The sequence below is a fragment of the Lagenorhynchus albirostris genome, chromosome 20 (assembly GCF_949774975.1).
Source record: "Lagenorhynchus albirostris chromosome 20, mLagAlb1.1, whole genome shotgun sequence".
In the NCBI taxonomy this organism is placed as follows: domain Eukaryota; kingdom Metazoa; phylum Chordata; class Mammalia; order Artiodactyla; family Delphinidae; genus Lagenorhynchus; species Lagenorhynchus albirostris.
In genome coordinates, this window is record NC_083114.1 from 8,575,827 (window position 1) to 8,601,871 (window position 26,045).

Here is a 26,045-nt window from a genome sequence, read left to right on the forward strand (position 1 = left end):
CAGGCCTCATGACCTCCTGGCAGCTGGCCCATCGTTTACCATCATTTCAGCCCTTGTTTGCCACCCGTGCCAAAACTGGTTTGGAGAAGAGCTTCTGGTCCAGTCAAGTCAGGCCCTAAAGGGAGCAAAGTGGGGTGCGGGGTAGACAGCATTGCCATGATGGCCTCAGTCAGCAAGGTTGGGCCCAGGAAGAAGTCAAGCCTGGAATTGTTGCTAAGTATTGATGTAAGGTGGTTATGGAGAGAGGGAAGCACCAAGCATTAGGAGGGGCGTGGCAGGAACTTGTAATGTGGAACCCCAGTCAAGGGGTCAGTGCTGTGGGTGTCCTGTGGTCCAGGCCTAAGGCAGATAAGATACTTGATCAACACCATGAGACTGGCAGGAGTTCCTAGTCAGAACCTACAGAGTTAGGGTTTGCAGGAGCAGTTATTTGGAGATGCTCGTGCATTTGGCTGGTGTTCTGTCGTTTCTTTCCTGGTTGCTGCTTGCTAGATAGAGGGGTAGAGCGTAGCCGCACCTCCAAGCGCTGTACAGAGCACGTTCCTTCCTTTGCATTAGGGATCTCTTTTAGTTCGTATTTGAGAGGTCTGTGGATCGTGGCTGCTGCCACACACCAAGGTTTATGAGGATTTGAAAAGGGATTTGTCTCTACTTCAACGGTACATATGTGAAGATTCGAAGGAGACTGTTCCAGTAACTGGCCGGTTAGCTCAGTTGGTTAGAGCGTGGTGCTAATAACGCCAAGGTCGCGGGTTCGATCCCCGTACGGGCCAGTAGCGTTACTTTTATTCCCTCCCATAGCCGCTGGTAGCCGGAAGTTTCCGACCGGAGCTGCTTACTTTCCCAATCACAAACGACAGAGAACCCACTACTTTTCAAAACCTGAGTTGCTCGCTCACTCCGACGCTCGGAAGGGCGCGCCCGGGTCTGGGAGCGGCTGCCACGTCTACTCTTCCCTGGGAGCGCACTGTTGGAGGCGGGCGAGAGAATGGGGTAGATCACAGAAAGGTGGGGCGGGGCCGCGAGGGGAAGGTCGATTACAATTATGTCCTCTGGTGTTCTCACCGAACGGTCTCGTAATCCTGGAAGCGCGAAATTGTGAGAGGGATGGTGTTTGCGGAGCAAGAAGACTAATGAAGGTTTGGAGCGAACCCCTCGTTTGCAAGCACGTAGTCGTGGCCGAGTGGTTAAGGCGATGGACTAGAAATCCATTGGGGTCTCCCCGCGCAGGTTCGAATCCTGCCGACTACGTGTCCCTTTTTTCTTCTCCGACGCGCACTAACTGAATTCCTTCTGTCCTACGTGTCACGGAGGATTGATCTGATCGGCGCCGCAGACATCCTCCAACCACGCACATCTAGCTAGTGTTGAGGTCTTTCATTTACATCTTTCAATATCCGGGGCAGCTCTTGAGTGGACGTTTGACATCAAACATAATGATTTGTCAAAATTAATTTTAGAATCTTAAGTTGTGACCAGCCTGCCGGCGGTATACTTGTATATATCCCTGCTGAAAAGCCCCCAGCGCCTTTGGCGCCGTGGCTTAGTTGGTTAAAGCGCCTGTCTAGTAAACAGGAGATCCTGGGTTCGAATCCCAGCGGTGCCTTTAGTCAGCCGACTCCGAGAAAAAGATCGTATCCGTTTTGTCCTTGAAATCCTTACACTCTAATGAATTTATCAATTGCTTTTAGACGAGGACGCAAGGGCTCCAGTTCCACACTCATTTCCTGCGGAGAGGAACTGCCTTTTCCGGTAGACTGCTTCAAAAGCTTGCGCCGTGACCAGGGCGGGAACCCGGCGCAGGCCTACTCCTTCTTTTGCAAAGCGGATGACACCCCGCTGGTGCTGGTGGGCCGGCCCTAGCAGCCGTCCCACTGCCTTGGTCCTTCCCAAGAACCTAAGTCGGTTTGTTTTGGTTGGTTCTTCATTATAGTTCTTTTGGTTTGGGGCCTCAGGATTATATATGTATATATATATTTACAAATAATTCTTAATTTAAAAAATCGAGGGAGGGGTGCGTCTTCTATGCGCAGTTCCTGTACCAGGCCCTTCACGTATAGCTGTGTTCACAAGCTGGTAGTCAGGGTTAGGAATTAGCAGGAGATACTGGCTGGCACTGCGCCATCTGGTTTCCTGCAAGAGGGCGCGTTAAGGGCTGGGACCCTGCGGACTGAGTGGGAGTAGAAGAGAGCATAGTCCCGGTGGGGCCTCCGGAGAGCCTGGTGTGGAAGGGCAGAACACATTTCTGGAGCACTGAAGCCGGGCGTGTGAGAGTAGAAGTAAATGCTATGGAGAAGGAGGCAAGAATTAGGATCTGTGGGCCGCTGACAGGGCCTAAACCTCCTTGGAAATTAGGCAGAAGGGTCTAGACACCATCCTTTGCCCGGGAACCACTGCAAGATGTCTGAGCACAAGTTTGGCTTGAAGGAATTGGTATATCGAGGTGACAAGTCAAGTAAATGACGCAGCACCACTGGGACCAGATTTGTGCCAAGCACTGGGCTGCACGCTGTGCATAACCAAATGAATAAGGCAAACCCCTTTTCTCATAGGAAGGCACAGTCAGACACAGTGCGCCAAGGGCAGGGACAGGGCACTGTGAGAACAAGGACAAGAGAAGTGGCATCTCATCGGACCTGAGAGTGGAGAGTGAATGGGAAGGCTTTCTGGAGGAGGTGAGCTACGTCTTAAAGACCACATGGAAATTTGCCTGTGTTCCATTCAACAACTCCATACTCTGTAACAGCCATTATTCTAGGCCCTGGGAATACAGCAGGGAACAATAAGCACAACAAAAAGCGTTTTTAAAAGTAAATTGTGTAATATGCTAGATAAATGCTACACAGAAGAATAACATAAGGGATCAGTATAGGAGGGGAGAGGACTTTGGGGGGTTGGTTATAGAAATGTCAAAGACTTGCACCTGCGCAGCTACAGAGAGATGGAGAGGAGGGGATGAATTCGAGACATGTTTAGTATAAAAAACACTACAGGATTCAGTAACTGATAGGATGTGGAGTCTGAAGAAAAGGGAGAAGCAATTCAGGATGTTGCCAGGGTTCCACTTTAGGGAGGTGCTGAGGGGAAGGGTTACTACCTTCTCAAATTCACTCTTTCTCACCCTATCTCTTTCAAACAACTGTGATTGCCCAAAGTTATACCTTAGAACTCAGTGTTTCCATGTAAAGCTTTGACTCCTGTTAAAATGTAAAATACTTGCAACAAGGTAGAAACAACATCAGTAGTTTACGTCTTAGTTCTTGGATTCTAAAAGTGGGGTCCATAGATATTGTATGGATTTTTCTAGAAAAGGTGGCCACAGCTTTCATCATGGTCTATAAGGAATTTAGGCTTCCACCTCTGTGCAGATTAAGTGCGGGAGACCAGGTAAGACAGAGGTGACTAGAGACTTGGGGAAGGCTGGCGCCCAAGAGGAGGGAGACAGAAAATGGCAAAGGGTGGCAGGAGGGAGATGCCAGATCAGCCCTGAGCACTCCTCACACACCTGAAAGGCCTGGGATGCCGACGGGAAAGGATGGGCTGTTCTCTGCTGCCCTCCCCCGCCGTCTGGCCAGGGACACCTGGGAAAGAAAAGGCAAAGAGCTGAACCCTTCGTTGAACTCCCCTCCACCAAAGTATCTGTGGGTAGGGCCTTAAGAAGGGATGGGCCCACAAATCACACGACTGGGCTATGGAACAAGATGGTTCGGCCCAGAGATGCTACGGGGGGGGTCGATTTCAGGGGCCGATCAGAACCCTCCTGGGAAGACTCTCCAGAACAGGAACCGACCTGAGGGAACACGGTAGCTGGCAACTGACCCCACCAGATCCTGCCAGGACTCTTGGCGGCCCCCACGTGAGAGCACGGCGAGTGTATTAAAAGCTTAGAAGCTCGCACAGTTTGGAAAGCCCATCCCCCACCTGACCTCGCCAGCCACTCATCTCAATGACGCCTCCTGCGTGGGTCTTCTTGGCCCCAGGAAATATTCCCTCGCCTGGGCACTACCCTGCGGTCTGGGGAGACTGTGGGCTATCGAAGTGTCGGTCACTCCAGAAGGATGGACAGACGCAGGGACAGAAAGAGGGGCTGGTGTTCCCAGAGAGATCTCAGGACTCATTAATTGTCCCCAACCAGGCAACTCTACCGCTAGTCTTCAAAGCTCTGCGCCGGGGGCTGGGTCCCAGGACGGCGGGCGGAGGCAGGAAGAGTCGAGACTCCGGACTACGGAGTGGCGCCAAGTCAGTTACCGTAGGGAGCGGGCACACGGGTGCTCGAGGCAGTCCTGGAGGGCTGCTCGGGGGCGAGGCCGAGACCACTCCCTCCCACTTCCCCGACGTTATTTCCTGGGAGGAGTCGGAGCTCGCGGCTCTGGAGCCGAGAGAGATTCCCAGACCCCAGCTCCAGAGTATTGTGCGTCGGGGCGGGTGGTCCCTGACCGCGTGCCAGGATCAGGCCGCAGTGAATCACAGTCCTAGGACTGCAGAAAGCCTGGGACGACCTCTAAAGTCGTCCGCGGTCGTTATTGTACGTCGGCTCGTTGGTCTAGGGGTATGATTCTCGCTTCGGGTGCGAGAGGTCCCGGGTTCAAATCCCGGACGAGCCCGGTCTTCCAGTTTTGCGGAAACCAGAGCCCCAAGGCGGTTGTTAACTTGGAACGGCGCTGAGGAGGTTGGGCTGGAAGGTGATCAGAGTGAACTGAGGGCTTGAAGGAGGTGTTCCGGGAGCTCTTTTGTTCTGAGTGGACACCCGGGTGGCAGGAAGAGGCTCGCAGCGCGCAATCCTTCCCAGAGTTCCAGGAAGAGGGCAGGCACCTCTTGACATGGGCAAGACGCTCGCTGTCTGTTCCTCTCCTTCCTACTTGATGCTACTCCTCGGCCTCCAGAGCCTGGTTTCGGTTTGATTGATGTCTGTCAACTTATAGTAGTGGATGACAGTTAGTGAAACGGGTTGGGACCTATTTAGGGTTATGTCTGGGAGAGCCCCAGGACTGTCAGAATTCAGGTCTCTGCAGGCTTGGAGGCCGTCTGTCTCTCGGTCACTCCTGCTCGTTTTCGCCCTTCTGGGGACTCGCGCTCAGTTATGGTCTAGAACATGCATAGGTTTGGGTCAGCATTTCTTACTGGACGGAGAGACAGCATCCACAGGAACCTCGTCATTGGCACGCCGCGCTCGGTGAAGATAGCAGATCAAGCATTTGGAGTAAACGATGTTTGTCTCATTCCTCGTTAGTATAGTGGTGAGTATCCCCGCCTGTCACGCGGGAGACCGGGGTTCGATTCCCCGACGGGGAGGAGTGCTAAACCTTTTGCACTAAATCTTAACTTCGGAAGTACCCATCCCGGGCCCTAGGATGAAGATAAAAAGAAGACGGGAAGAAAAAGGAAAGCAGAAGAAGAGGGATCGTTTGTCCTGACTCTCCAGCTCACATTCTAAATTTCATATTTGTTTTATTTCAAGTAACTCGTATTTTAAATATGTGGCTAAATTAATTATTCTCTCCATTCAATAGGTTTATTAGCCATTATTCTCGCCGTTCAATAAGCATATTAGACGCGTTCATTGACGATAATTTAAAATATACAAGAAGGCAAACAGCAAAACACTCACACACGTAATTCGGGGGGGGGAAAAAAGAAAGCTGTATGTCATTATGCGTTGGCCGGGAATCGAACCCGGGTCAACTGCTTGGAAGGCAGCTATGCTCACCACTATACCACCAACGCTTCGCTTTTACTGCTCTTTATTGAAGTTCTTAAATACTGACTTAGGTCTACAGGGTCGTGGCTTGAGTGATAACGAGTCAAGGCCTAGGCGAGGAACGGACGAAAGCGACACCGACACAGAAGTAACGAGTGCAGTGTGCGAGGCACTCACGTGTGAGCGGCGCTTGGCTCCCGGCACCGCCATTGAGCTCCAGTCACCACGCGAGGGACTGTTTGATTATACCCAGTCTACAGACGAGGAAACAAAAGTCAAGAGAAGCCAAGTAGGGGAACAGCTGGGATTAAATCTAAGATTTATCCAGGGCGCCAGATCTGCACCAACACTTTATTAACCCCAAAAATAAATCTCAAATACATGAAGTAATTTCTCTGTTGAGTGAGCTCAGTGTGTACCGAGGTTAAAGAATTGGGCCTTAAACCAAGTGCGTCTAAACCCAATTTGTCCAGAGGAGGATGATTAATCCCTTAGTGCGCGCGCATCTAGCCCACTGGCGGCTCGGAGAACGGCTCTGACAAAGGGCCGGGCGGGGTCTGAGAATAAAACTCCGCCCCTTGATGCTGATGATGCATCTGTTCACGAGGTCCATCAAACAGCGGTTTTGAGAAGGCCTCGTGGCGCAACGGTAGCGCGTCTGACTCCAGATCAGAAGGTTGCGTGTTCAAATCACGTCGGGGTCAAAGGGTTATTTTCGGGAGCTGGATAGTTTTGCAAGTGAGATTCTTTTTTGGGAAAGAAAGAAAAGAATCTTCTGTTATTATATGAAAAAAAAAAAAGGAACCTGAGTGTTTCTGGGATTTTTTTTCCCTAAAGTATCTGAGTTTTCTACTAAAATACAAATTTTGGAACTTTTATTTTCATCTTACTGTTTCCATCAAATCAACCAATTAAATAATAATACCTTTAATCTCATAGATATTTTAGATATCGTAACACAGAAATTGTTCATAATCAGTCACCAATTCTTGTTCCGAAAATGTATTTTGGAGCAATAAATGTTCTTTATTGAAAAGAATGTAGCAATAATGAATAATTTTAAAGTAATAATGATAATTCATAATCCTCCTAAACCAGTGGTTTAATTTTTGGCAATTTAAATTCCACTTGCCAGGGGTGTCCATAATCTTGTACTCCAGTATTTTCACTTATCATTGTAATAGGAATAGGATTCTATTATCTTTATAATTATAATTTTAATGAACATCTGACTTCAAGGACAATGCTGTAAGTTATTAAGAAATTCTTCTAAAGTTAGACATTCTGGTTGTCTGGTGGTTATCTGCATTTTTTTCTCATTATTTAAAGTGTTACCATGTACATCCTTTTTTTTTTTTTTTTTTTTGGCCTCTGCTGAATTTGGTCTATGACATGAATTCCTGAAACTCCAGTTTCAGGGTTAAAAGTTCCCCTTAGCTAAACAGCTAACTGCACTGCTTTTGTTACTTTTTCAACTAAAAGCGATTTTCTTTTTTTCTTTCGTTTCCTCTCTTTTTAAAAAACAATTATGTTTCCATTACCGTGTTCTTGTATTCAGTTCAATTTCTTTTTTTTTTTATGGCTTTAATCATCTCTGATGTTCCCTCCATGCGGTAGAACATTGGGTATTAAATACAAATATTTTGTATTTAATTTGCGTTACATACAAATATTCTCCAGACTTCACTGCCGACACTAGACGCCCAGAGCTATGTGTATTTTTGCCGCTTCTGGTATATTGAAAAAAATAATAATAACGAAGAAATTTAAGCCATCCACTCCACAGGCCTTGTCTTTCCCAGTGGGGAATTTCTTCCTTGACATCTCTTTCCTTAACTAATAGCGCCTTTGTTAGTGTCACAGGCTTGGGCTGCAGGAGAGGAATTTGAGCCGTCTCACCACAGCGCACAAAGCAGTCACCCACCCAGGCTAGAATCTGTGCCTCGCCTTCCCCTCCTCTCCCTAGTCCCAGGACCGCCTTCCACCAGAGTGGTCACTGTGTTACATGTGTCAAGACTGAGGCTGACAGTCTGCCAGCCTTTGTTGCAGAAGCCAAGTGTGCTCGATTTGAGAACCGCTGACGACTTAGCAAGGGGACAGCTCAGGAGCGTTGGTAACCTAACGCGGAAGGAGTGTGAAGCTGGCAGTCGGTAATCCTGCATCCCCTCCTCGGTGTCCACCCAGAACAGGGCCCCTTTAAGGAGATAAAAAATAGTAATTTTCTCATTCTATCTTTCCTTATACATTAACAAAAATTTGATTCGAGTATAGATGAGTTGCAATGTCATCTTAGTTTCTGCTGTACAGCAAAGTGAATCACTGATATACATATACATATATTCACTCTTTTTTAGATTCTTTTTCCATATAGGTCATTACAGAGTATTGAGTAGAGTTCCCTGCCCTATACAGTAGGTCCTTATTAGTTATCTGTTTTGTATATAGTATCGTGTATATGTCAATCCTCCTTTCCCCCAACCATGTTTGTTTTCTACGTCTGTAACTCTATTTCTGTTTTGTAAGTAAGTTCTTTTGTATCATTTCTTCTAGATTCCACATATAAGCAACATCATATGATATTTATCTATTGCTGCACTTTTTTTTTTCTTTTTTTTTTTTTGGTCACGCTGCCCAGCTTTCAGGATCTCATTTCCCTGACCAGGGATTGAACCCAGTCCAGGCAGTGAAAGTGCCGAATCCTAACCACTGGACTACCAGGGAACTGGGAGACTTACTTTTAACTAGTCTGTGTAAATTTTATCATGTTCATGTATATGTAAAAACCAATACATCAACAGAATGGATAAATCTCACAAACATAATGTTGAATGAGAAAAGTCAGGTGCCAGAGAATATATACTGTGTGATCCCATTTGCATAAAGGTAAAAACAGGCAAAACCAGTATGTGGGTTAGAAGTCAGGACAGTGGTTACTCTTGGGGCCGGGGGGAGTGACTTGAAAAGAAGGCTGGGGGTCCTTCTGGGGTGCTGGTAATATTCTGTTTCTTGATCTGGGTGCTGGTTACCCAGAGGTGTTCAGTTTGTGAAAATTTGTCCAGCTGGACATTTTCCAGTATGTACACTTCAATAAAACATTTTACGATGCATCAGAAGTGTAGTGTAGAGGCTTCTTGTCCCGCCACATGGGCAGGGTCACTGTCCCTGCTGATCCAGTCCCTGAGGATGCACACATGGACCTGGAGGGGGCCTCAGGCCTCAATCTCAGTGGCAGGGATGTTTGGTCCAGGCCTGCGGTTTGTACCAAAGATGAACACTTGGGCTCTAATGGCCAAGAGCAAACCCCAGCGATGCTGTTTGACCTGGGAATGCTCGGGAGGAGTCTGGATGGAGGAGAGCAGCCAGGTCTTGATGCACCTACTCAGCTCATCAGCGTTGCCTCAGGTTTACCTTGAAGAGGACAACTTAGTGGGGAGACATGGGGAGTATTGGCTAGGCTCCTCCAACAAGGCCCTTCCAGAACCTTCTGAGTCTACTACTCCTCGTCCCTGGAAGGGGCTTATTGGCTGACGATGAGAATTCATGTCTTGAAATTTCTTTGTGGGGGAGGGGAGAGAGGGGAGAGGGGGAGGGGGGACTTCCCTGGTGGTCCAGTGGTTAAGGCTCCACGCTCCCAATTCAGGAGTCCCGGGTTCGATCCCAGGTCAGGGAAATAGATCCCCTCATGCACGCTACAACTAAGACCCAGCATAGACAAGTAAATAAATTTCTTTGGGGGCTATTCCATTATCAGAAATAAAAGGACTGACATGTGTGCCTCACACACATTACAGTATCCCAGCCATCCAGCCTGACCTTTGGAACACGCTACATTCTGACCCTTCCCAGTCACTGGAAAATTCAGCTCTGGGAGTAGAATAGTGACAGTTGCCCCTCAAGGATACCTCTCAATGTTCCTTGGCCAGTAGCCAGAATCCCCAATCTAACAGGAACTGGGAGGCAAAAGCAAAGCAAGAGGAAAGAAGAAAAGAGTTAGACCTGGAGGAATTTGCTCATTTCCACCTTTATAAACTTGGGGAATCCCTGCGGGAGAGTGGATGCTGAGCTTGCCTCGCCAAAGAGAACAGGCCACAGTTTTGGATAGGGCTGCACTGGAGGTAGATTGCTGGTACTCAGCGTGGCCCGCAGACTGGCGCCACTTCATGAACTGTTACTTTTATGTCCGAGATGAGTATAGAATTTGAGAGCTACGTATTTAAAAACTCTTACAGCATCTGTCAGAGTACTTTTATAAACGTTGGTTATAACCAAAAAAAAAAAAAAAAGCGAGCTTGTTATTTATTTTTTTTTTTGCGGTACGCGGGCCTCTCACTGCTGGGGCCTCTCCCGTTGCGGAGCACAGGCTCCGGATGCGCAGGCTCAGCGGCTATGGCTCACGGTCCCAGCCGCTCCGCGGCATGTGGGATCTTCCCGGACTGGGGCACGAACCCGTGTACCCTGCATCGGCAGGCGGACTCTCAACCACTGCGCCACCAGGGAAGCCTGAGCTTGTTATTTTTATATTTTTTAGATTTCATTTTTCAAGGAACTCATTTTTATTGTATTTTATAAAAGTATCAATCTGTGATGGATTGGCAATAATTAAGGCTGGTTCTTCCCTATAGATCGTTTGAGGAGCACTGGGGTAAATAACAGAGATTTTGTTCACTAACTGGAACAGGCAGCTGATAGTTGCCTAGCTGCTAGAACAGATAGGTTTTGTTTTGCTTTGTTTTTTTGTGAATAATACAAATCTCAATTTTATGCTGGCCCATCAACTATTCCTGAAAGGCCAAATGTCTTCCGACATAATGTGCAAGTGGGAATTTAAAGACTCCGGGGGACAGAGATACTGTGTGGGATCTAACAGGCATATCCCACCCATGCACTGTGTCCCTGACAGGCTCTAGAAAAGTCTCCCTTCACTAGATTATGAGGCATAAAGTATACTGCAAGCGACAGGATTTTTATAAAGATCTTCATTAGCTAGTCACTCTATGCCAAATATGTTGATAAAGGCACTGAAATTGAAATGGGCTCCTTGATCTTGGGAAGCAGGGTTGGGCTGACCCTGAGTGAAAACAGCACTGTACCTCCAGTGGCACATGCCTATTTCTACCACCACACCCCCGATCTGCTTTAACTGTAGGGGCTGGAAGAGATACTCACAGTTACCAGCCTCCTTTGCAGTACTCATGTGACACAGTTCTAGGAGAGGAGATATCTACTGGGAACTTTTTTGGGGGGAGGGCTGCTCCTTGGGGCTTGTGGGGATCTTACTTCCCTGACCAGGGATCAGACAGGGTCCCCTGACAGTGAAAGCACCGAGTCCTAACCACTGGGCCGCCAGGGAATTCCCATATTGGGAACTTTTAGAAAGGCTTCTGATTTTCCTGATAAAAGAGACAGAGACTGTTGGAATCCATCTTGCAATGGGAAAATGTTAAGAGAATCACGGAGAGGCCAATCCAGACCTCTAACATTGTTCAGTTCCTGAGCCAAACTATCTACTTTCTGATTTCTTGTTATGTAAGAGAAAATAGATGTCTACTGTTTATGCCAGTGTTAACTGAGTTTCCTGTTACTTGCAGCCAAAAGCATTGTGAACTGATCTAGAAACCCATTAGGACTTATTTCATTTACATCGGGGTGAATCATATGAAATTGGTATTTTCTGTAGGTCAGAATGATTGACTGTCAGTAGTTTTGCATCATTCAACCCAAATGACTACAAACACTCTAGGTCTGTAGATGTGTGTCAGTTAGTATGCTTTTAACAGCAAATAACAGAACTCTTAACTCAATGCATTAGAGAAGGAAACCTGTTGGGTCATGGAAGGAAATGGCTGAAATAGGCATCCAGACGTTCAACATTGTCATCAAGTTCTCGGGTTCTTCCCAGGCCTCTCTTCTGCCTTCTACAATGTCAGCTTCGTACTCAGCCTGCTCCCTGCAGGAGCACCCCCACCAGCAATGCAGGCTATGTGCTTTCTTGCCCAGTTCCAGCAGGAGAAAAGGAGCTTCTGTCCAGCATTCTGGGCAAGAATCCTAAAATTCCCACTAACTGACTCACTAAGGTCACATGCTTATCCCTGAACCAGTGACCATGATCCCAGAATAAAGGGTGTTGACTGGTGTAAATCAGACAGGGTCCACTCCTGGACCTGGGATGGGGTCAGCTTCCCTCTCAGACCCACAAAACTCTAGTTGCTTTCAGGAAGTGGGAATCGCTGGGAGAATGGATGCTGGCTAGATAACCATAAAGTCCTCTACAACGTGTCTCCATCAAGTTAGCGATTTGGGGCTGGCAGCAACAGAAACCAACAACACAGAATGGGGAGACAGGTGGTTCCCTAAAGCGAAGTTAGAGTCTTATTATTAGAAGAAAGATGAAGGGTGCTGGACAGGCAGTATTTACAAATATCCACTAGTTATTTCATAAAAGGTCCCAAAATCTATTTATTTAACCCAATAATGAAATTTGGCGTTGGAAAGAGCAGAGAAGGGAGTGCGGCAAGAAGGAGAAAAGTGAGAGTGGGTCCAAGCAATTTGGCCTCGGTTGGGGGACCTGCAGAGAAAGGTCCTCTGGTAGAAAATTCTTATTAGGAATATGAGTAAAAGACTCAAAGAACAAAATAATAATGACATAAGAATAAACGCACATGGACTCCCCTGGTGGTGCAGTGGTTAAGCATCTGCCTGCCAATGAAGAGGACACAGGTTCGAGCCCTGGCCGGGGAAGATCCCACGTGCCCCGGAGCAACTAAGTCCATGCGCCATAACTACTGAGTCTGCGCTCTAGAGCCCACGAGTCACAACTACTGAAGCCGGTGCCTAGAGCCCGTGCTTCTCAACAAGAGAAGCCACCACAATGAGAAGGCTGCGCACCAGAAAGACCCGATGCAGCCAAAAAAACAACCCCCCCCACAACATTGTAAATCAACTGTATTTCAATAAGGTATTTAAAACTTAAAATAATAATAATAATAATAATAATAATAGGGCTTCCCTGGTGGCGCAGTGGTTGAGAGTCCGCCTGCCGATACAGGGGACACGGGTTCGTTCCCCGGTCCGGGAAGATCCCACATGCCGCAGAACAGCTAGGCCCGTGAGCCATGGCCGCTGAGCTTGCGCAACGGGAGAGGCCACAACAGTGAGAGGCCGGCGTACCGAAAAAAATAAAATAAAAAAAAAAGAAACACACGTGCAAACGAACAAGCAATAAAACTTGAATAGAGAATCTGACTTAGTATATCAAAGGTAGCATTTAAATTCCCTTGGGAATGGTGCAGTTTGTTTAACAAATGATGCCGGCATAACTGGCTCTCTGACAAAAAACAAAGTTAAACCCTAGTTCATACAAGGATAAATTCCAGATATATCGATGACTTAAATTTTAAAAACAAAACAAAACAACAAAAAAAACCCATGAGACTATTTCGGGGGTCGAGGGAAACTTTCCTAAGCCGGAACCCGAGCTGCTCCGGCGCTCGCATTCCACCTTTTCCATTGGGCCCCTAGGGCTACGTAATGGGACACCCATCCAATGAGGACTGGGCATGGGCGGCGCGCTCAGCCAATGGGGCCAGGGCGGGAGATTTGAAAGGATCTCTGCGTGGGCGCGGCCGGGAAGGTTCAGTTGTTTCCCAGCCGCCAGGGAGGTGGCTGTGCCGCCGGCTCCAGGTGAGCTGTCCTCCTTTCGGGGGCCTTGCGCCGGGAGAGGTCAGGTGATCCGGCAGGTCGGGGGGTCCGTTGGGCGGGCCCGCACGCACTCTGCCGGGCTGCTGGTTGCTCTAAAGTGGAGAGAGGGTCCTGGAAAGGGGTGAGGCCGGTAGCAGGGCTGGGGCAGCGAGGCGAGCTCCGGGATGCGCCCTGATGAGGCCAGCTTGTAAACCTGCTCCCTTTCACCAGCCCCAGACAAGCGCTTCCGGCTATATCTGTCCGACCCCTCACTCTCTCTCTCCTTTTTTTCTGCTTCTCACGGCTCTGCTTCTCTTCTCTGCCCAGTTCCCTCCCCCTTCCCTTCTAAGGATGGCCCAGAAGGAGAACGCCTACCCCTGGCCCTACGGCAGGCAGACGGTAAGGGCTTTCCCACTTCCCCTCCCCCCACCCGCGTGGCGAGGTCCCGCTTGCAGATTTGAGGTCCTGCAGAGGGCGATCCTCTTACCACTTTCTTCCCGGCTTTGCACTAGTTTATGGGCCCCAGTCTGGTCACTTGTAGCCACATCCTATCAGGTGCTGCCAACTTGAGTTTGACCAGCCTGTGAGGACCTCTGCAGAGCTGAGCCTATTTGTCACATCCAGATGACATCTGGGACTGAGCAGGCAGGGTCTGGCCTTTTGGCCATGATTCCCAACCCTTGTCCTGAAAATATAGGCTAGGCAGGAAACAGAAATAGACTCTGGAAGGATTTAGATACGTTTATAAGTTTAAAAGGTCCAGGACAAGTCTAAATTAAGAATTTAGAATTTATTTTAATGACTGGTGTGAAGTAAGCATTCAATGGCTTTATTTTCCAGTTGTCCCAACACCTTTCACTGAAGAGTCTACCCTCTCATTTGAAATGCTACCTTTGTTACATATATTAAATTCCCACATATATGTGGATCTATTTCTGCACTCTATTTTGTTCAACTTGCTTATTTGTAAATTCCATGCTAATATCACTGTTTGCAAACAGGTCTGTAGGGGCACTGAGGCTTTCTTCCTCTCTTGGCTAAAGAAGAAAGAAGGGGCCCTGCATGGGCTTTGCTCTCTGTTTGCGGGGCTTGAGTATCCTGGGGGGGGGTCCGTATGTCCCCTTGTCCACCAGCTGCCTCCCTGGTGAATCTCTGAATGAGGCTGTCAATAGTGGAGGCTGAATGAGAAAACATTGTCATGCCCACACTGGTCACTCCTAAAAGAAAGGGGTGTATATTACTCAGAAGTTGAAAGTGAAAAGTGGTCCGAGGCCGTTAGAGTAGCCCTCAGTGTCCTAAAGCCTGTTGTGGCAAAGGGGTAAATACTGAGATTTGCTGAACACTCAAGGCCACAAGGACCTTATCTGAGACTTAACAGACTGAGCTTAGGGGACCATGAGAATACCGCTGTGCTAAAGCTCCTTGAATTTTGTGTGTTCATTACCCCAGCCTCTACTGCCCCCTGGGGTGGGGCACTGGGTAAAGGAGTGGTGTTATGGACAAGACTTTGAAGGTTGGACAGCCTTGGGCCTGAGAATGTGGAGTGGGCCAGGGCCAAAGAGGTGAGAGGTTAGGTGTGAGGGTAAGTCCCTGTCTTAGGCTGACTTAGGTTGTTTATTAATAACTCATTTTCTATGGGGCTCTGAGCAGAGTCTTCGGGCTGAGTAGCTAAATTGTGGTCTCAGTGTTCCTCTTTGAACTGGGGATTGGGTAGGTGGGTGGGTGGCTTTATAGCAAGTCCTGAAATGCTGCTTGTAGCACATTCCAACCCGGTCACTGGGATAAAGGCACTCTCAGAGCTCCCCCCTGGTCCTTCTCAGGCTCAGTCTGGCCTGAACACCCTGCCCCAGAGAGTCCTCCGGAAGGAGCCTGTCACCCCCTCTGCGCTTGTCCTCATGAGCCGCTCCAATGCCCAGCCCACAGGTAACTAGGACAAGGGGAGGGCATCGACCTGAGGGGACTAGGGTCTGGGAAAGGTGGATGGGGATGAAAATGTCAAAGGATGGCCTCAATTTCCCTGTTCTTTCCTTAGCTGCCCCTCTCCAGAAGGTGGTGGAGAACAACAGTCGGACCCCAAACTTCTCAATGTAAGCGCCCCAAGCCTTGGGGTGGCAAGAGAGGGGGAGGGACAGTGAACAGGTAGGAAATGGGGGAGGTAGAAGGTAAGGGCAGGAGGAGTAGGGAGGCAAGAAAGCCTGATCCATCCTCAGCTCCCCTGGAAGAGAAACAGGGCTGCGGGCAGGATGGGCTGAGGTGCAGGGAGAAGGCAAACGCCTCAGGGGACCGACTAACCGGTACTCAGCTGCCTACCACCCCCCACCCCCCCTCCAGCAGGCGTTCCTTCACAATCGACGACTTTGAGATTGGGCGTCCTCTGGGCAAAGGCAAGTTTGGAAATGTGTACTTGGCTCGGGAGAAGAAAAGCCATTTCATCGTGGCGCTCAAAGTCCTCTTCAAGTCTCAGATAGAGAAGGAGGGTGTGGAGCACCAGCTGCGCAGGGAGATTGAAATCCAGGCCCATCTGCAGTACGCGGCAGCGCCCTTCAAGCCACAGTACCCCTGGCGCCTCAACCCCCCGCTCCTCTTCCAATCCCACCACATCCGGACTGTCTTCTCTGCAGCTGTGGTCAGGCAGCCCCAAGGAGCTCTCAGTCCTGGCCAGGGCCTTGAACCCAGAGAGCTGCGTCCAGTTCCCCCTTAGCACCGCCAGCCTGGTGTCCCCTGCCTGGCCCAAGCCTGACCCAGTTTGCTGCAGTGGGACCTGTCATCTTTCCCATTTCCTTATGCCAGGATACAGCCTGATGCTTCCTCTGTCTCCTCTCCCAGGCATCCCAACATCTTGCGTCTCTACAACTATTTCTATGACCGGCGAAGGATCTACTTGATTCTGGAGTATGCCCCCCGGGGGGAGCTCTACAAGGAGCTGCAGAAAAGCCACACTTTTGACGAGCAGCGAACAGCCACGGTCGGGGCGGGTGGGCACCTGGGGCACCGGCCGGGGGCTGGAGGCTGGGGGGACGCTGCTTGCAGCCCGGGGTCTATCCTTGTCTGACTGCCTGTCGTTGGCCCCCCAGATTATGGAGGAGCTGGCGGATGCTCTGATATACTGCCACGGGAAGAAAGTGATTCACAGAGACATAAAGCCGGAGAATCTGCTCTTGGGGCTCCAGGGAGAGCTGAAGATTGCTGACTTCGGCTGGTCTGTGCACGCCCCCTCCCTGAGGTATGGTGGGCCAGGAGGCCGGCCCTGGGGGTGAGGCTGGGGCATTCAAAGTAAAACCACTCCAGATCTTGTTACCCAGAGACATTCTGGGTGGTTCTTATGTAAATATACAGACACAGCAATATCTTTACAAAAATAGGAGACTCTCTGGGAACTCCCTGGTGGTCCAATGGTTAGGACTCCACGCTGTCACTGTTTTGGCCCGGAGTTCAGTCCCTGGTTGGGGAACTAAGATCCTGCCAGCCACGCGGTGTGGCCAAAAAGAAAAAAACCAAAACAGGAGACTCAGTTTTGCCACCCAGGTTTCTCACTTGAAATATATTGGGACCTTCTTGCCATATCACTGAGAATACGCCCACGTCACTTTTAATGCCTTCATAATAGTGCATAGTAGAGATGTCACCTGATTAATGTAAGCAGGATGTGCTTGATGGACATTTGAGATTTTTCCTTTAATTCTAAGGTGAACATTGCCCTCATATCTGATTATTTTAACACACAGCCCTCAGTGTGGAAATGCAGAGGCAGTGTGTAAGCCCACCTCTGGGGCTTTAGTGTATGTCTTCGCCCCACTCCTACCCCAAAGGCTCCGTCAGAGCCTGGCTGGAACACTACCCTGGCACATCCTGGGGTCTCTGGGCTCCCTGTCAAGCTTCAGGGAAAGGAGAGAAGGTCTGGACCTGGGATCCCTGCCCACTCACCCCCACCTCCAGGAGGAAGACAATGTGTGGCACCCTGGACTACCTGCCCCCAGAGATGATCGAGGGGCGCACGCACAACGAGAAGGTGGATCTGTGGTGCATCGGAGTGCTCTGCTACGAGCTGCTTGTGGGAAACCCCCCCTTCGAGAGTGCTTCCCACAACGAGACGTATCGGCGCATCGTCAAGGTGGGAGGCTAGCCCCGGGTGTGTGGTTGGGGTCTGTGCTGGCCCAGGGGCCAGGGGCAGGGAGTGGGCATATCGTGGTTGTGGGGCTTACGTCACTTGCCAAATAAAATGGGCAGTGAAGGGAAAGCAGCCAGGATGAAAGCTGGGGCCCTCCTCCTTTACCTCTGCAGGTGGACCTGAAGATCCCCCCTTCCATGCCTGCAGGAGCCCAGGACCTTATCTCCAAGCTGCTCAAGCATAACCCCTCAGAACGCCTGCCACTGGCTCAGGTCGCAGCCCACCCTTGGGTCCGGGCCCACTCCCGGAGGGTGCTGCCCCCCTCTGCCCTTCAGTCTGTCCCCTGAACCGTCCCTGTTATTTTCTCAGTTGTGTCTGTATGTCTGTATATATGTAGTTAGGAGAAGGGGTCCCTGGCCTGTTCCCGCATCTGTCTTCTACCTCCTCTTTCTCTAATAAAGGCTGAAGCTTTTTGTACGGATGAGTGTAGATGTTTACAGGCAGAAATTGCTGTGAAGGAAGCCGTCACCTGTGGGGAGGAGGCTGGGGAGTTGCCCATGCCGGGTGCCAGGACCGGCATTGCATCACTGCCCCTGGGAGCACCCTGCCCTCTCAGCTCTAACCCCCACCAGGTCAGCTCCACCCCACCCCCAAGTCTTTTCTTTCCCCTGCTCTGACTCCCAGACCTGGGGATGCTGGGGGCTTCAGCTCCACTCTGCTACGCCTGCACACCAGCCATCTCTGCCCACCTTCTCTTACTACTTGCTCTTAGTTGACCTCTATTCTTTCCCTCTTCTGGTTCACTCCTGCCGACCCGGGAGCAATTGAACATTGTTGTACCCAGAAGTTGTTTGTTTTTCCGCTTTGATGAGGCTCTAGCACAGGAGTGAATAGAAGCAGTCATTGGCTCCTAACCTAAGGTTTAAGGTTTCACTGCTAGATACATGATGCTTGCTGTAGATTTTTAATACATGTCCTTTATCAGGTTGAGGAAGGCCTGGTCACTTCCTAGTTTGCTAAGGGTTTGGGCGTTTGTTTCGGGGTCAGCCGCAACAGCATGCGGGATCTTAGTTCCACGACCAGGGATCGAACCCGCACCCCCTGCAGTGGAAGCGTGGAGTCTGTTGGGGTTTTTCTGAATCAAAAATAGGTGTTGACTTTCACCTAATGCTTTTTCTGCATCTGTTGATTATTTGCTCTTTTAAGCCATGTGGTGAAGAACATCAATAAATGTTTTTATTTTCATCTCAGTTACTCATGCTATATTCAATTCCTAGGGTTGCTGTAACAAATTACCACAAACTCAGTGGTTTAAAACAGCAGAAATGTATTCTCTGACACTTCTGGAGGCCAGGAGTCCACAATCAAGTTGTCTGCAATGCCATGCTCCCCTCAAAGGCTCTAGGGGAAAGTCCTCCCTTGCCTCTTCCAGCTTCAGGTGACTCTGGGCACTTCGTGGCTTGTGGCTGCATCACTCCAGTCTCTTGCTTGTGTCTTCACACAGCCTTCCTGTCTTCTCTCTTTTCTCCTCTGTGTCTTATAAGAACACTAGTCATTTGATTTATGGCTCACCCAGATAATCCAGGATAATATTGTCTCACGATCCTTAATTACATCTGCAAAGACCCTTTTTTCCAAAAAAACATCGCATTCATAGGTTCCAGAGGTTAAGACACAGACATATCTTTTTTGGGGCTACCATGCAACCCACTACATATGCCCATAGATTAAAACAACTGAACGATGTTATAAGGCTTAAAAAAAGCCCAAAAAAACCCTAGAGTCTGCCCATTTCTCTCTCCCCACAGACAGCCTATTCCAAATCCTTTTATGGGTTTGTTTTGTTTTTGGTGTTTACCATGTATTTCCAAATCACAGGCTTCTGTTGCTACTTCTTAAGTTTTCAGTTTTAGGCTCTATTGTTTTCCTGCTACAAAATGTACAGGTTTCATTCTTTCACTCCACTGCCACCATACACATGTGCATTTTCTGTCCCTACATCCTTCTGATGTAGTTATATCAAAATTTTGGTTAGATTTATTCGTTTGACAATAGTTATTGAGTGCTTTCCACAGTCCAGGCACTGTTCTAGAGGCAGGGGAGTGAATAAATAAGAAAGAAAAAAAAAAATCCTCTGAGCTCAGGAAGGTTGCAAATCTAGAGGATCAATGTCAGTATCCAGTGTGTATGTTATGACCATGAGATGCCAGCCAAGCTGTCTCATGACATTCTATACCTTTCTTTTGGAATAGATGCCCCTGAAGTCAATAGCCTGTGTTATTTTCTTAGCCCCTCTGAACAGATCACACCTCCAAATTCTCCCCCAGCCTGAGCACTTAAAGTTATCAACATTCATCAATTGGGCCTTCATTGCATCATATGGGCCTGAGATGGAGTATGAAAGGTAAAAAAAAGCCCATTCTTAGCTCATAGGCCATATAAAAATGGGTGGAGAGCTGGATTTAGCCCACAGGCCATATTTTGCTGACCCCTAATGTAGTGGACACTGTTTTGCTCCCCCATAGCCCCTCCTCCGTCCTCCATTGTGTCGCTGCTACTTCAGTTTGGAGGGAACTGACCCACCTCTAGCTCCAGGAGGGGCATAATTGTTCTAACCTAATCAGTCAATTCTTCAATCACCTTGCCAGAGTGATTGCTTCCAAATACGAAATCCTAAGTCAATAAGACATGGTATCACCCTGACCAAAGTGACTAAATTGGGCATGTGAACCAGTTTAGGCCAAGGAGATGTGACGAGAGATTAACGGGGGCTCCTGGGAAAGATGCATCGGAAGCTAGTCCTTCCTCGCCTTCTGGAAGGTATGGGAGTATATCAGCCAGGGCTTCTGGTTGCATGCAACAGAAAACAATTCAGGTTCATTTAAGCTGAAACAGACCTTATTATGAGCATCCTGGGTAATTCATGGAATCTCTAAAAGGACTAGGCTTGGAGTCTACACAGTCAGGAAAAATTCCACTGCAGAAGTGGTCCAGTAGACCATGGTGGAGCCTGAGCCATGTGCTAGGGAATCTGGGAAAGTGACTGCTTGGTATTCCAGCTTTTGTAGTGGGAGATGGGCTCTGCCTAATGAGGTGGGAGAGTCCTCAAACACTGGGATTCAGATCCTGGGAGGCCCAAGAGAATGACAAATGATCGCAGTTATGGACTGAATATTTTTGTCTCTCCAAAAATTCATATTTGAAGTTGAAGCCCCAACTCTCAATGTGATGGTATTTGGAGGTGGGACCTTTGGAGGTAATTAAGTTTAGATGAGGTTATGAGGGTGGGGTCCTCATGATGGGACTGGTGTCTTTATAAGAAAAGGCCAGAAAGCTAGCTCTCTCTCTCCATCATATAAGGAGACAAGAAGGTGGCCGTCTGCTAGCCAGGAAGAGAGACCTCACCAGGAGCAGAATCAGCTGTCACCTTGGACTTACAGCCTCCAGAACTGGGAGAAAAAGAAAAAGATACTGTTAAGACACCCAGTTTATGATATTTTTTTATAGCAGTTCAAGCAGACAACTATAATTCCCAAAGAATGACAAATGACATAGTGCTACCATGAGGAAGCCCACTTGGGATAAAGCTACTCCCTTGGGAAGAAACCAGGCCCTTTATGACAGTGTTAGGGCACTGAATGCAGGCTTCTCTGACACCTTAAGACCATTATTGTATGACAATAAATTCCCCTTGTTTTTGTTTGTTTGCTTTTGTTGATTCAACTTGTGTTTTCTGTCACCTGCAGAATACAGAGCATCTGCTTGCTGAGGAGTAAAAGGAAGACAAGGGCGGGGGTGTCATTCCCAAAGAGAGGGGGAGAAGATTACAGTAGACCATTGGTCTCATGCTGTATTAGTCAGGGCTCTGGGTGCAAGTGATAGAAACACATCTTGAATGAGTTCAAGCCAAAAAGGGGAAATTAATGGCCTAGGGTCATTTAATTAATAAATATTTACTGAGCACCTACTATACGCTAGGTACTGTTCTAAGCACTGGGGCTACAAATGAGAACAAAACCGACATAAAGTCTTACCCTCATGGCACTTACATGAGCAAGTAAGCAAAATGTATAGTATGTCAGATGGTGATAAGTGCTCCGGAGAAGAGGTAGAGAAGGAAGATGGGGAATTGCTGGAGAAAGTGGTTGAAATTTTAAACAGACTGTAAGGGGAGGCCTCACTGAAAAGATAACATTTGAATAAGGACCTGAAGGAGAGAAGGGAAGGAGGAATATCCGAGGTGAAAATTTTTCTTGGTAGACCCAGCCTCAAAAAAAGGGGAGGGCGGGAGGGGAGTTGCAAGAGCAAGTGTAAAGCCCTGAGAGGGCAGCATGTCTGTCTTGTCACAGGAGCTGTGAGGAGGCCAGGGCGGCTACAGCAGGACCAGTGAGGGGAAGAGAAGGAAGAGATGAGATCAGAATGGTACCAGGGCTCTGAACTTCAGGGCCATTAATTTATTGAATATTTTACGTAGTGGCAAAATCACATACCATCCTCCAAGAGGAGAGAGACTCAGACCTGGAGGGGACAGGAGACAGAGAACAGAGTGCCAAATACACAGGAAAGCCCTTAAAAGCCCGCTTCGCTGTCCACTGTGAGTCGTTCTGGGCAATTCATCTGCTCGGTCTGTTAGCCGAGGACGATGGAACGAACCATTCAAGCTCTGCTGAGAATTCTGGTTTCATCCTTACTGATCCAATAGTTGCGGTTGAATCCCGACGGTCCAAGCAGGATATACTACTTCCATCCCCAAAACCTCCTAGGAACCCCAATTCTGGTCCGCACTATAAGTGTTTGTTAAGCAGCAATTGTGGGCATGACAATTGTGGGCGGAAAGAGCCCTAGCCCCGCCCCCGGAGGACTCCGTTATTTCAGGATCTTCACCTTTAAGATCTGCCCCCTCAACTTTTTGAAAGGGCGGGGCGACGAGCGCAGCTGTCACCTCCTTCTTTCCACCCCGCTGGTTCTCACGTGCGTTCAGTCGTTCAATAACAGCTCCTCTCCTGGGACTTCCTGGTTGCCGGGGCCAATCAGAGTGTTCTTCCCGTCCTGACCATTGTGAGCCCAAGGCCAATCGGCGCGCCTCTACAACGCCCCTTAAAGGCGCCGCCAACGCCTCCTGAGCCGGGGCGAACCAATTCCTTGGCTCCTGCCCCCAACTGCAGTATGGAGTCGCCCCGGGGGCGGCCTGGGCCCAAAGCAGGCCTTCTAGCTCTGGGGGAACAGCAAGCCGCGATCTTCGGCGGCGGCCCGGGCCGAACGGCCTCTGAGCCGCCCTCAGGCCTCCGGTTGTCCGAGGAGGAAGAGGCCGAGAACGTTGGGGGCGCGAGCCGCCTCCCCAGGGCGTCCCCGAAGACTTCGAGCTGCAGCTTCGTCCACCCGCCGGAATGGGAGGCTCCGGAGGAAGAGCCGGGCCGCGGAGGGACGCCTTCTGGGGCAGGGAGCAACCGGGGTGCGCCGGGTCCCGAAAACGACCCGTATGCGTCCTCCCGGCGCAAGGACCCTGAGGACAGGCCTGCATCCGAGGGCGTCTGCCGTCGAGGGAGCCCTGGAGGCGGCGGGTTGGATGTTGAGCAGGAGAAGGAAGACGACGACGAGGCGGCGGCAGACAGCAGGGCTGGCCGTTCCTTCTCCAGCCGCCTTCAGGACAGCCGCAGCCTGGACGGGTTGAGCGGGGCGTGCGGCGGCGCCGGGTCCTCAGGGGGTGCAGAGTGTGGCGCGGGCGGCGGGCGGCGCGCCACTATATCCAGCCCCCTGGAGCTCGAGGGCACGGTGAGCCGCCACGGCGACCTCACCCACTTTGTCGCCAACAACCTGCAACTCAAGATCCGCCTGAGCGGCGCCCCTCAACCCCCGCCCCCTGCCCCTGCGCGGCCCTGTTCGGCGCCCCCACCCACTCCGGCCATTCCTCCCATCGACCCCGACGTGCTGCGGGACCTGGAGAGGCTGAGTCGGGAGCTGGGCGGCAGGGTGGACCGTCTGCTTCGCGGGCTGGGTGGTGCGGTGCAGGAGCTGACAGCGCTGAGCGTGGGCTGCATCCAGACCTACCGTGATGCCGTGGACTCCCTAGGCGAAGCTGTGGACATGAGCATCAAGGGCATGTACACCTTGCTGGCACGCTGTGAGGAGCTGGAGAGGGCTCTGCAGCCAGTTCAGGGACTGGCGCGCCAAGTCCGGGATATCCGACGCACCCTGGAGGTGTTGGAGGCCCTGTGCAAGTGACCGGGAGGGCAGGAGAGGCCTGGCAACGCCAGGGTCCAGCAGGATCCTAAGGACTCTTCAGGGAGCCCTGGTGGGACCTGCCCACTGAGGGGAGCCCTGTATATTGGAGGCTCTTCCAGATACATTTAGTAGGCCCGCGACCACTACCTGGGCCTTATGCAGGTGTACACGGGGAAGTTCTAAAGCCTCTCCTGGTGGGTGGGGTTGATGCTCTGCTTCTATTCAGTTGGCCATCTGCAGCTACCTTGTTCTCCCAACTCTCTTCCCTAGTTAGAGCACCATCTCTGGGAAGCCAGGGCTTTAGGTCTGGGCTTGGGAGACATGACTGCCATATGTTCTCAAGAAAGGAGAACAGGGGAGGCTCCAGCCCCACTGTGGCCACCCTGACCTCCAGTGGTCACATCTCAGGTGCCAGGGGCTGTGGGAGCTTGAGGGGTCCTTGGCCACACACCGTGCAGACAAGGATGCACACTTGCAGATGGATAACCCCCTGCTTCTGCCCTCTGGCCCCCTCCCCTCGCACTTCCCCAGCCATAACCTGGGTGGAGCTAGAAGGAATGTATTGCATGGTAGAGGGGGTGAGTTGGGAGGGGTCTCACTGCTCTCAGGGTTCAGACAGAATTGTTGCTGGGTTTGAAGCCCACCTGTTGTGGAGTGTTCTAATCAGTTTTGGCTTTCTGAGTTTTTGTGGAATTAAAGTGCTGCTGCTGCTAAGGGTGAGACTCTGTCTGTGTGGGGTTAAGGGATTGATGAGCCAAAGGTATGGACATGAAGGTCAGTCTTTCCGTGGAGTTTTCTTGGGGCCGGTGCTGCGAGTGGGGTGGGGGTCCCAGGCCACATGGGGAAGGATATGGTTCCTGCTCCTGAACAGCAGAACGGAGGGGAAATGTAAGACACAGATCTGGGCTCAGAGACCCAGTAAAAGCAGAATCAGAAGCAAGGTGATCCAGAAGAGAAAGGGAAAGGGCCGTCTTCTCAGTTCCTGGGCAAACTGGACATCTTGGCTCTGGAAAGAGTGGAAACACTTGCTAACTCCTTTCTTGACCCCACTTCTCACACTCTGCTGATCAGTGCCATATGTATGGTCTGAAACAATCTTTGTTACAATCCCGGACAGCCTTCCATTTACCGTCACATAGTAAATTCCAGGAGCCCCCCGTTATGGTCAGGAGATTTGGAAACAGAGATCACAGAAAGAGATCCAGTTTCCTTAAACTTTTCTGCTCTCTCAAGACACTACGACTCGGAAAGAATTTAAGCACGTTTCTCCTTGGGGTGTGAAAAGTTCCGGTATTAGAAATGCTCCACAAGCCTTCCCTAAGCAACAAGAAATTAGTAGTACACATTTTTAAAATGTTACATTATTGGCCCGTACGGGGATCGAACCCGCGACCTTGGCGTTATTAGCACCACGCTCTAACCAACTGAGCTAACCGGCCAGCTAACAATGGCCTCCAAAAAATGAATCTATGTAAAATACAAATTACTGATCAGTCCTCTCTTCAGGAAAATTTTAAAATGGGTAAGATTGTTTGGGAAGACAGGAAAACAGAATACGAAAACGGAATCACTTATCGTTTCGGGAAGCAACATCCAAGCCAAAACACTGACAAGCACAATAATGCCACTATGGTGCTTGGCGGCAGATCGAGGTGCAAACATACAGCTTAAGACGGACGACATGCACGTAGCGTTGACGCACACAACCGGAAATAGAAAAGGCCGCCTGATAGCAACTAGCAGATTCCCAAAGAGGTGTGGAAAATTATGTATATAAGCGCCAAATGCCCACAGCTCTTTCCTTGCGGTGTTTGCAAAAGGTAACTGATACCTTCGGAGGCACCGCTGGGATTCGAACCCAGGATCTCCTGTTTACTAGACAGGCGCTTTAACCAACTAAGCCACGGCGCCCAACTTATATATTTTTCCACCTCGTTTCCCTGGCCAGGTCAGTTCTATGACAGGTGACTGAATGCCAGGGTGCCTTCCTCACCAACCTTTGGTCGTACTGGAAAACAGGGTAGAAGGGACGAAATTCGCGGCCGCAACCGAGAGAGGGTGAAGGGGCGACACAGAAATTGAATCCTGGCAGACCGAAGGTAAGAAGAGAAATTCTTGGATTATAAAAATCGAAGGCAGGCCACAGCAACCGCAAACCGACGAGGATGGGATTCGAACCCACGCGTGCAGAGCACAATGGATTAGCAGTCCATCGCCTTAACCACTCGGCCACCTCGTCCACGAAAAAGTTAGTTAGGATCTCCTCTCTGGGGTCTGGACTCTTCTCAGAGTAAGCGTGAGCCCAACTACGTCGCGAAGGGAGGTGCGTCCCGAGAAATC

At 49.9% G+C, this 26,045-nt stretch overlaps 2 protein-coding genes and 10 non-coding genes across 22 annotated transcripts; 8 read left to right on the forward strand and 4 right to left on the reverse strand.

Annotated features, from left to right (window-relative positions):
• The first annotated feature begins 699 nt into the window (after positions 1-699).
• TRNAI-AAU (transfer RNA isoleucine (anticodon AAU)) lies at positions 700-773 on the forward strand. The gene has a single exon. It is a non-coding gene; the product is annotated as a tRNA-Ile (tRNA).
• Positions 774-1,169: 396 nt separating this feature from the next.
• TRNAS-AGA (transfer RNA serine (anticodon AGA)) lies at positions 1,170-1,251 on the forward strand. The gene has a single exon. It is a non-coding gene; the product is annotated as a tRNA-Ser (tRNA).
• Positions 1,252-1,532: 281 nt separating this feature from the next.
• On the forward strand, positions 1,533-1,606 carry TRNAT-AGU (transfer RNA threonine (anticodon AGU)). The gene has a single exon. It is a non-coding gene; the product is annotated as a tRNA-Thr (tRNA).
• A 2,926-nt stretch (positions 1,607-4,532) lies between these two features.
• On the forward strand, positions 4,533-4,604 carry TRNAP-CGG (transfer RNA proline (anticodon CGG)). Its single transcript has one exon. It is a non-coding gene; the product is annotated as a tRNA-Pro (tRNA).
• Positions 4,605-5,220: 616 nt separating this feature from the next.
• On the forward strand, positions 5,221-5,292 carry TRNAD-GUC (transfer RNA aspartic acid (anticodon GUC)). The gene has a single exon. It is a non-coding gene; the product is annotated as a tRNA-Asp (tRNA).
• Positions 5,293-5,652: 360 nt separating this feature from the next.
• TRNAG-UCC (transfer RNA glycine (anticodon UCC)) lies at positions 5,653-5,724 on the reverse strand. Its single transcript has one exon. It is a non-coding gene; the product is annotated as a tRNA-Gly (tRNA).
• A 606-nt stretch (positions 5,725-6,330) lies between these two features.
• On the forward strand, positions 6,331-6,402 carry TRNAW-CCA (transfer RNA tryptophan (anticodon CCA)). Its single transcript has one exon. It is a non-coding gene; the product is annotated as a tRNA-Trp (tRNA).
• A 5,979-nt stretch (positions 6,403-12,381) lies between these two features.
• On the forward strand, positions 12,382-17,960 carry AURKB (aurora kinase B). Of its 11 annotated transcripts, none has more exons than XM_060133134.1 (9): positions 12,382-12,653; positions 13,703-13,774; positions 15,196-15,298; positions 15,408-15,462; positions 15,707-15,901; positions 16,202-16,340; positions 16,450-16,598; positions 17,312-17,486; positions 17,657-17,960. In XM_060133134.1, the coding sequence occupies exons 1-9, from the start codon at positions 12,567-12,569 to the stop codon at positions 17,828-17,830; spliced, it is 1,149 nt and encodes a 382-aa protein (XP_059989117.1). In that variant the 5' UTR covers positions 12,382-12,566; the 3' UTR covers positions 17,831-17,960. The 11 variants fall into 11 exon arrangements, with proteins under 11 accessions (XP_059989117.1, XP_059989118.1, XP_059989119.1 ...); XM_060133135.1 differs by having other exon boundaries at positions 15,710-15,901; XM_060133138.1 differs by lacking the exon at positions 12,382-12,653 and adding an exon at positions 13,349-13,378.
• Positions 17,961-22,572: 4,612 nt separating this feature from the next.
• BORCS6 (BLOC-1 related complex subunit 6) lies at positions 22,573-24,419 on the forward strand. The gene has a single exon (XM_060133250.1). The coding sequence runs from the start codon at positions 22,650-22,652 to the stop codon at positions 23,703-23,705; it is 1,056 nt and encodes a 351-aa protein (XP_059989233.1). The 5' UTR covers positions 22,573-22,649; the 3' UTR covers positions 23,706-24,419.
• Positions 24,420-25,070: 651 nt separating this feature from the next.
• On the reverse strand, positions 25,071-25,144 carry TRNAI-AAU (transfer RNA isoleucine (anticodon AAU)). Its single transcript has one exon. It is a non-coding gene; the product is annotated as a tRNA-Ile (tRNA).
• A 398-nt stretch (positions 25,145-25,542) lies between these two features.
• On the reverse strand, positions 25,543-25,616 carry TRNAT-AGU (transfer RNA threonine (anticodon AGU)). The gene has a single exon. It is a non-coding gene; the product is annotated as a tRNA-Thr (tRNA).
• Positions 25,617-25,862: 246 nt separating this feature from the next.
• On the reverse strand, positions 25,863-25,944 carry TRNAS-GCU (transfer RNA serine (anticodon GCU)). Its single transcript has one exon. It is a non-coding gene; the product is annotated as a tRNA-Ser (tRNA).
• Between the last annotated feature and the right edge of the window lie 101 nt (positions 25,945-26,045).